This window comes from Stegodyphus dumicola, chromosome X1 (genome assembly GCF_044657685.1).
Source record: "Stegodyphus dumicola isolate Sdum_Otavi_A_Nest chromosome X1, ASM4465768v1".
In the NCBI taxonomy this organism is placed as follows: Eukaryota; Metazoa; Arthropoda; class Arachnida; order Araneae; family Eresidae; genus Stegodyphus; species Stegodyphus dumicola.
In genome coordinates this window covers 246,343,611-246,354,081 of record NC_140780.1, presented here as the reverse complement: position 1 = coordinate 246,354,081, position 10,471 = coordinate 246,343,611, and the positions used below count along the sequence as shown (strand labels likewise).

General features: G+C 33.7%; 1 protein-coding gene across 3 annotated transcripts in view; it reads right to left on the bottom strand.

Annotated features, from left to right (window-relative positions):
* Nucleotides 1–2,771: 2,771 nt before the first annotated feature.
* LOC118203776 (short transient receptor potential channel 5-like) overlaps nucleotides 2,772–10,471 on the bottom strand; it is a 66,127-nt gene continuing 58,427 nt past the window's right edge. For all 3 annotated transcript variants that reach the window (XM_085807396.1, XM_085807397.1, XM_085807398.1), the window contains one exon: nucleotides 2,772–3,147. In XM_085807396.1, coding sequence (XP_085663522.1) covers nucleotides 2,899–3,147 — 249 coding nt within the window. In that variant the 3' untranslated portion in view covers nucleotides 2,772–2,898. The remainder of the gene's footprint in view (nucleotides 3,148–10,471) is intronic.

Below are 10,471 nucleotides of genomic sequence, written 5' to 3'. Positions count from 1 at the left end.
TTCTGCTTCCTTACTTAAAATCAACATGTCGCTGCTTGTTTCTTTGTATCTTTCATTTTCTGATGATGTGCTATTCTCAGAAAATTGTTGGGTGCATATTACGCCTATGATGATGTGTGAATCAGAATATGTATCTTAAGAATTAGTTGCACAATTTGTGTCGGAATTGCTTGAAATCTGAGAATTTTATTCCTGAATTTCTGCTTCTGAGCAAATCTCCAAATTTATTTAAAGCAAACAGTGAGAGGGTTTTATACCTAAAACTTATGATAGCCAATAATCAGAACAAATTTAATGTAGTATCAGTGTAGTCAGTCTAGTAAGCATTCCGCATCTCTTTTAATTGTAATGTGCCTTCTTGAGGCCTTTGTTATAGGGGGCGGGAGTATTAGTTATTTGCTAAAGGAAAAAAACATTTTTCACAGTATAAAAGAAGAGTTGAAATGGCACGATTTTTAATGCTCTCATCACGAACTCTTGTAGAAGGAAAGAAAAGTCCTGAAGTCGCATAACTTTTGATGACATCTCTAGAAAGCCTGAAGTAGGAAAAGCTGAAATGAGACATTACGTTTTCTAGAACACCGCACGGCAGCTGTCTTATTTTAATTATTCCCTGGACAAGTGGTCTCAAATTGGCAGTTCCCGAAGCTATTTAATGCATCATTCAAATGTCTAAAGATATAGATTTTATTAACTTTTAATCATACTCGTGAAAAATTAAATAAGCTCCGTTACGAATTTTTACACTAAAGATAATCGCTTTGTATAGCAATACATTTATATGTTAACAGCCTTCTTTCACAGTTAAAACTTTTCTAACCCAATGAACCGGACTGAGTAATTTATTTTCCACAAAAAATTGCTTCGCATTCTATGCATTTACTTCCTGATATGTATTGAAAATGGGTGATAGTTCGTTAAAAAAATTTCTTCAACGAAGACATGCTTTCTCTTGGGAAAGTAGCTATCCCTTTCTTTGACTGTTAATGAATTTGGTCTGGCGCAGAAAGGAGAATCTATAAGCATGCTGCTGAAATTAATGTGAGTGAAATATCTACGAAGACAAAGTAGGTAATTAGATAATTTATCACGGCAAAGCTTTCAATGCTGTCTACTTCAAGAAAGATGCTTTCATGGACGACTGGAGAAGAATAGGTTTGTATTTACCTTGCGCGCTTGGGATAAAATATAAATCTTTCTTCCAAGCAGTTAGTTCAAGCCTCTAGCATTGTGCTCAGAAGAAGTAATGGGCAGCGTTCGAATCTAATCTATTCATGCATTCATACTGTACACAGTTAAATGCCACCAGCCCAAGCAGGTTAACATATTACTTAAGCAACAGTTTAATGTATTTCCTGTTATAGCCATGAACCGTTGCGTGTATGCAATGTTTAATGGATAATCCAGCCAGCAGTGGAAATGCCCCACCTGCACAAGTCCGAATATAAGACAGAACAACTGATGACACTGCCAGCGGTGGCAGAGCTTGAGATGTCGGTTGCACCTAACAACAGTAGCATCTCGGCACAAGGAAGCCGATGTTAATCTGGATAGCTAATGTAAAAGATTTTTATCTACTTACTCAGGGTAAACTACAGGCCCCTGCACTTATACTTATCCTAACCTAACCTAATATACCCGGTCGCTGATAGACAAAAGTCGAAAGCTAAAAAAAAAAATTGTGAGAACAAAAGCTCATTAGTTTGGTTTCTAATACTTGTTTCTTCACTGTTATGCTTCATAAAATGTAAAATAATTTATCATACAAATACTTCTAATAATTGCTTTCTAGTTAAATTCGTTTTGTAATAGTATGCATTCCAGGTATACGAACATTTTTCTTAATATAGCAATTTTGTATCATCCATTTAATACTATATATTAACATTCTGAATCATTTTCACTATGACAGGTTAGCCGGAAAAAGCTTGCATAATATCCATACCAGCCGGATTCCCTCTTAACTTTCGCAGTTTTAAGTACAAAGTGTTACTCTAAAAGTTGATCATAAGTTCAAGATCTGGAGACCAACGAGCGTATTGCATTTTTAAATACACTGTGAGGTTTATCTATTTATTTTTAACTAATACTCGTAGTTCATTTTAAGTTAGCACTTTCCTATTACTCTCCTTTCAGCCAGGCTCTTCATGCCAGAATGTATATGAAACAGCGAGCGTTTATTCAGATTAAGGTAGAAAGAAGTGCTATTCAAGCAAGAGTTCCGGAAGTTAATTTTAGAGCGTGTCTGCCTATTTCAGGCCACGTTGTGCTGGGATTATTAGCTACCTGATTTAGAGGCGTTGAGTGCTTCTAGCCATTTGGCTTTGTATCGCCGGTTTTCTACAAACTAGAGCCCTTGCCTGCTCATTAAATTACCCCGTTAGCCATTAGGCTAATCTACCAGATTTTGAATTTGTTCATCGTTATGCATTTCTGTTAAGCCAGAAGTGTTTGGCTTGGGTAAACCCAAGTTGGTTAATTTAAGTTTGTGTTCGAATAAAAGGGTCTTATACACCCTTATTCTGACTTTTGTTTCACAAGGCTAGAAGATAACTCTTAAATAGTCTTTAAAGTCTATATTGTATGATCTCTAAAAGAACTAGACTTTATAACACAGAAAGCCTTTTTTGCCTTCGTTATTCACTTTAATATAATTAAAAAAAATTATTATTTTAAAGATAACATAAAATTTTCTGTCGCGTTTATAATGCAGTTTAGCTTCATGTATGGTGTGTACCATTTTACAAAACTTGGAATGAATGACAAATCCATTTCTTAAATAATTGGAAATTTAATGCCCTATCTAAGACAAAAATTTTCACATTAGTGAATAAAGCAAAATAACAATACAAATATGCAAGAGTATTTTAACTGTACAAAATTTTCAAAAGTCGTAATTTAATGACGAGTATTTTTTGATAATGCATTTTCGTGGCAACTACTATCTACTTCACATGCAGGCGCACTTTTAGCAAACCTCCTTCTTGTGTACTTTCTGTTATGAAGCTTAAGGGACCGTTGCAAGTCTTGGGTTATTTCTTCTTTTAATCTTTCTTTGAATTCTGTAGTTAGATCTGGAAGAGCCTGACTTTTGTATTGTAGACTGCTGCAGTGCAAATAACGACGAATTAACTGCACCATTAATTTCTGCAAATAGAATATTAGTCTCATTAATAATCTGTGAACAAAATCTTACTAAAAAATCAGTAAACTGAAATTTGAATGCATATAATATTAAACATATTTCACTTTTACGGTTTTGGTTTTTATCTTCTTTCTTTTCATAATGCTTATACTATAATGCTTTTATCTGTCTGTCTCTTTGTATTTTTACAACAATGAACAGCATTTATTTGCTATATCTTTCCATTTCCATCATGGGCATTTTTAAATTTATTTAGTGCATTGTGAGTAGATATTTAATGAATAGTTCTAACTTTGTCTTTCTTGATAAATATTCTAACTCTCATTACTCATTCTAACAATAAAAAATGTATCATTTTCGGATTTTAGGAGCCTCACTCTATTATTTTTTAAATTTATGAATTGTATAACTCGCTCCTGTAATGATTTTTCTTGAAAGTGTATCGTCCTATTCTAATACATAAACAGCCTTTTTTAATAGCTTTTTTTTTTCCACTGAAAATATTTTACTTTGAAAGTGTTTTCTCCTCTTTTGTAGGTTTTTACTTTATTAAATTTTTTTTGATAATTTATTTTGCTTCCTTTATGAGACTATTAAAGATTAACAGCTTTTAAATTAAAATATTCTACAAGGTACGCATAAATGTAGTACCAAATACCATGCTTTACTCTAGCTATTTATCTTTTCCCGAGTAAAAATTCCAAGAGTGAAAGTTCGTGGAATCTGATGACAAGCAAAGGGTATTGTGAGCATATACTTATTAAACGCCAGAAATAACAGTAGTGTCTCCACAATAGGTAATTTGTAGACATGTGATATCGCTGTAGATTAGGCGCCCAGTATTTCTTCCTTTGCCACTTTGTTAAGGATAACACTGCAAAACAAAAGTTCAATCTCCACCTAAACTCATTATTATAGCTTTCCCTTGTGTTACACCTTTCCTTTTCACCAATAATGGGGAAGACGATATACTGGAGCGTTCGAATATCAGTCGAAAAGCTCCACTGTTATAACTGTCTTTTATGCAATGCTTAAGATATACATGCCTGGAACAGTATCTTTGAGAAAAGTATCTTTGAGAATACATGTTCCAGTATATTTACAGTATCTTTGAGAATACATATTCCAAATATGAAAAGTGAATTAGGCAACTGAACCAAGTTGTGAAAAATTCCTAACAATTAATGGTTGAAATGGGCGGAATGGAATATACAGGACAGAAAAAGGAAAAAAAGCTACATAAAGTTTAGTTAGCGTGCACCTGGTGCAATACAATTAGATAAATACACAGTAGTAGAGTTGTGACACACTTGCACTAATTATAAGCAGAATGGTATATAGAGCGAACTACAGTTATAAAATACAGAGCCTCACTGAATAAGATAACGTACATTATAAGCCTGGCAGATAATACCCAATGAAGACATACACTTATATAAGATACAAAGAGATAAGAATTAAATGGCACCTTGTAGTATTATGATAAACACAAAATTAGTAAATTCAGAAATGTGCATATGTTACGGTGAAACACCGAAATCTGGAGAATGTCGACTTTCACCGTATCAGGTTCAATTGTTCCGTCTTACCTTCTTCGGAAACATGCAAGGACCTGACTCGGAACAGAGAGCTTACTAAAGCTATGTTCAAAACTGTGGGAAGTAGACAGGATACACAAGAAGGGTATACAAAACCCTTTATTTTTCTCTATTTACCATGTACTAATGGTGAATGTTGAACATATAAGAATATTATATTTCCTTCTCCGTAATTCATTCGCGAAAAAACGCACTTGAAACTCAGAATAAGAACTTAAGAATATAAGAACTTAAAACACACAGTACATTCAAAATGAGAAAGGAAAATAATAGAAGTTATAAATTTACCAAATTATGTCATTCAAATCTTATTTATTGCAACAACTTAAACTACTGTGACACTTTAAATTGCACAAGAGGCCCTTGCTTTTACAACTGCATTTATTTATGGAACACTTCCTTTTTCAATGACAGCGTGTACATATACTCCTCTCTTTTCGACCTACACCACAGCATATCTGTGATTGTAGACATACACCGGTGAGGGTCCAAATGTACAAGAATGTAAAGAAATATTCGACCTTTCACCGACGTATTTGGTAAATGTTGACATTCTCCGGTGAAAGTCGACATTCTCCAATTTCGGTGTTTCACGGTAACATATATACAGCATAATTAGAAAACATAGAAGGAAAAGATATCCTAAAAATGACAATGTAAAATTGCAGCCGTAAAAAATCTTACACATGTACAGAAAAGTGAGGATGCAAATGAGAGGGCGAACATATGATATTAAAAAAATTAATGGCAGAAAGAATCACATTAAATTATACAAAACAAAATTACATCAGTAGAACCTAACAGATATTACAATGTAAGTGAGTTAATACTAATTAACTGGCAAAAAAAAACTTTTGCGATAACAGATTTAAGAGAGAGAGAAAAAATATAAGGAGGTTACAGCCAACGATATTGTTTCCAGGAAGTCATTTTATCCAGAATGGTGAAAATAGAATTCCTATGTATATATATCCACACGTGAATTTGGGAACAAGAGCATTTCTAAATGTATTGTCTGCCTATGCTGTTAAATTTGCATTTTGCAGATATCGGTTGGTGGTCTGGGGGCAACTGAACTACAAGCACACTGGTCATTATCACCAAGGCCGAAAATATGAAGGTAGCTCATAAATAGGCCATCACCAATTAAATGCTGACTAAAGTGCGAAGAACCACTGATTAAGCTGTTTTCAAATTTTGAAGACCAATTGATGTACCCATCTTCCTATACTAGTTTCAGTTCTCCAAAGAGCTGCAGTGTTTGATAAGTTCTTCATTCAGCCTTTAGGTCCGAGCCTATAAGTGGCACAAATGGTATGTTTACATGAGGCTCAATGGCTTTTATTTTGGCAATCATATCAGCTTTTTCCTTCCGGGTGATACTATTATGAGCTGGAATTTACCACAATTTCGGATAAGGCTAAGTGGCATGTCAGTGAATTGTTTCTGCATCTTTCTTATGAGAACATTTTTTCTGCGAGAGATGATGGCTAGTAGACTATAAGTAGAAATTGTGTAAATGTTGTTAACAGGTGAAAATTTTAATTTAATTAAATTTAAGAGTTTAGCCTGAAAGATTGAATTGCTGCTGTTGAGTTTCCTTGCCCATGACATTACCACTGTGTCAATATTCATAACACAGTAGTCATTACCCATACCTAGCTCTCCTTTTAAATCAGTCGGTATAGACTGCTGTGGTCTCCAGTGTGGCTCGAGTGCTGTAGATGATTTTTATATCAAATTAGGAAGGATAATACAGAAACCACCCTCATAGTCCATGCAAGCAAATGAGATATTCCATGTTATGGCGTCTTCCATTATTCTTAATGCATGAACTATAGACTGCAGGTGCAGTAGTGGAATTCTCGCAAGTACGTTAACTGCCCTTGTCGGGAATGTTCGATATGCCGTACTAAACAAAGTAGTCAAGTTACAAATGAATAAAACTTTAATTTTTAATTAATGACCAAAGTCAATACTTTTTTAATCAAGTTTTATATTCTGCAAACAATTTTAAGGATAAACGTAATCTTTAACAAAAACAAAATCTATTCTAAAACATTTGTGCAAATATACGTACTGTAGATATGTTAAATACAGGGAAATTATAATATATGCAATCACTCTTTTCTCAGTATCACACGTTTCGTTGTTAATTTTTCTTTTACATATAAATCGAAATTTTATCTTTAACATGTTGCGTTTCTTCGACTGTTATGATGTTTCGTATGAAGTTATTATTTTTACATTCAATTCGTGATTGTTATTCATAAGTCTCAACACTTTTTATTTTAAAAACTAACCCCCTGTAGACACTGTAAGCACAGACTAATATTACGTCTAAAAGAAAATTTTCAAATACTTTATCTAAAACATTCAATTCCTTTTAAGATTTTATAAATTGCTGCACAATCTATACATTGCGCTGAGATACTATAACTGTTTTAACTTACTCAGTGTTTCGATGCAGGTAAGGGTGTTGTGTATCGTCAAAACAGTAAAATTGTGCTCCATTACATGGCGACAAATAAAGAATTAATATGTTAATCATTTTCAGTTACTAACTCTAAAAATCTCAGCAGAGCATCAAGAATCAGGTGAGAGTTCTCTATTGTATGAATTGAGTTGACTGAAATTTAGTTTTATGGTACCCAAATAACTGAGAGTTATTGCAGTTGAAAACGGCAGAACCTAATGAATTAGAGAAGTTAGTAAAAGAAAGTGTATTAGAACTTCTTTAACATTGTGGAAAAAATAACAGTTACATTAAAGTGAGGCAACACTGATGATGACAATTTGTAATAATTAAAAAAATCAGAAGGGAAAACTAATCAGAACTTCCAGCTAGATTCCAAAATAGAAAGAGTTATATATCATTTAGAAATGTTTGAGCTCAGAAATATGATTTAAATGTGAATAAAAATTAAATTTATTATACGCGTCATAAAGCAGTAATTCGTGAAGATAAATTAAACAAACAATCAGAATCGTTTTTGACGCATTCTTTTTCCTTAAATTAGTGTCGGAATACAGGTCCGAAATTAAAGCCAGATTGCATTGCTTTTGCAATTTAGATTGAAGGGAGTCGTCTTGACAACTGATATTGAAGGTAGCTTACTGCAGAGAGTATTATCTCAGTACGCTTTTTGATTTCTCTGGGTTAAAAATGATACGAATGGGGAACCAGAAATTCTACGAATGGAGTGGGTCAGTTATTTACTAAGACCGAGTTAAATCTTACTAAATGCAACAGTGAAACAATACAAAACAAAAAGTACGAAAAGCATAACTCCGCCATGTTCCACTTCATTGAATGATAAATTACACTTCTCTGATTTTATACACAGTTTGCAAGAATAAGAATATACCTTTAAAGCACCTTAGATGAAATTTATCTTAGAAGGAAGATTAAATATGATAAAGTGGTGAACAAACATAAAGCTACTTCAAAATATATTCAGTGAGAAAACTGTTTCTGATACTTCGTTCTGTAAGATCCTTGGACACTGCTGAGATTCTACTTCTAAATATTAGAATATTAATACTTCTAAATATTAGAAGTATTAATACGGAGAAAATAATGAATACGAAGATATGATATGAAGCCTATGAATTTAAATCTTTGAAGAGAGGCGTGATAAAAACTGTTCTGATAAGAAGCTCCTGAACTGAAAGATATTTGATCCAAATGGACTGATTTCGCCATTCAGGGTTAGAGCTAAAATAATATTTCAAGAAATCTGGAAAAGACTGAACAAGGATAATCCCGTATTACCAATTCCGTTTTTGGCGAAAATATATCGCGATTGCTGTGAAAAACTCCAATACCTGAGCGAAGATAAATTTCTGCGGTTTTTATTTGCATTAAAGGAAATAGACAAATTAACTAACTGTCAACTTCATTCTTTTGCAGAAAAGAGCCTACGTTTTTGTGATCTATTATGTTACAGTGATTCACATGTAAAACCCAATTCAATTTTAGTCGCCTCAAGATCAAGGGTTACACCAATGCTTGAGAATACAGTGCAAGATTAGAACTTCTTGCAGCTCTTGTAGCAGCCAGATTATTTCAGTACAATCAAAACAAATTGCAGCTTGCAAAAGAAAATAATTTTATACCTGGTTTGATTCCATAACCATTCTTTACTATTTGAAAAACTAAGAACTCTTTCTAATTCATATTGGTGTGATCACTGTTTTTGAAAATAAAACCCTATATATTTGCTGTCTAGAGCAGACAGCCTGGCTTCTCTGAAGGACAAGGAAATCTGATGGAATGAATCCCCTGGTTGAGGAAAGATTAATACTATTGGCAACAACCTAGTGATGAAATTTCTCATTTGGTTGAATATGAAATGAAGGAATTCTAATTTCTTCGTAGGAACTGAATTAGAAACTGTTTTTGACGTACAAAAATTCAGCAACATTAACAGAGTGCTACGAATGACAGCTTGGATCTAGACATGGTGAAGAATCCGCACAACAGGAAAATGGCTACTTAACTGCAAAGAAACTTCAGTTGGCTGAACCTGAATTAAAAGTACGCTAATGAAGTATGTTCCTCAAGAATATTTGTCTTTAACCAAAGGAAAACCAGTGCCAACAAATTCTGACATTAAATCATTTAATACTATTCCAAATTCAAAAGAACTTTACTTCTAGGATGTCTTCAGTTTGCTATGATTTCCTTTCAAGAAGCACATTCAGTTTTGTTGGCAAGTTGTCGTCATTTTTCTGATCTTATTCAAAATTTCCTTGAAGGATTAAAGCATGGAAGGGTAGCAGAAACACTGGTTAAAGGGAAGGCACAGATTAAAGTGGTTATGCGAAGACATTCCACAAGGCAAATCGACAGCTGAATCTGTTTATGAAAATCAATGAAGACAAAGTGCAAAATTTCTTTCGGAAGTTATTTATCAAACGGAAATTTATTGTCGAAAGGACTGCTTGTTGAGTGGCTATTGGGAACGCTTAGTGAGGTCGATTAAGATGTCTCCGAGAATTCTAGGAAGAACATTAGTTTCATTTCAGAAACTCAAAGCTGTATTAATAAAGACAGAGGCAATCAGTGATGCAAACGAATCCGAACCGATATCACCTGGCCATTTTTTGATCGGACGATGATTACAGACTCTTCATCAAACAAGTAAAGATATTAGTTCTTGTGGCAATGCCAACGTTTGAAAATAAGAAGGTACCAAGAAGATTTACTGAATAGAATATGAAAAAGATGCTGAACTTGCTCATCAATCACGATTAGTCAATCGGGCCATATAACTTGGAGAAAATACCTTTGGTTTTTGATAAATGCATCCTCGACTGATGGCTGTACCCATGCATACACTGTGTGACTCAAGCATGGAGCTATCATTAGGAGACCTCTGCAACTGCTATGAACTCTAGAACTCTCAACGAACTTTTGAGGAATTTTAAGTTTCCTGCTGAACATATTGCCCAGGGATAGATGGCTCAAAAACGCCAGAAGTGTTATTGCTTTTATGTTGCTGTAGCTAACGTGTGTTTTGTATCGTCAAGAGAGGTAAATTGTCCTCCATTATATTGTGATAAATAAAGAATTAATGTAAACCATGGGCACTTACTCTGAGTAGCTCACCAGATCATCATGAGCCAAGTAAAACCTTTCTAATCTATTGAATTAAGTGGTAGATTAATTTTACTTATGAACTTACAAATTATGAGTTTGCATCATGTCACAGCAATCATCTTC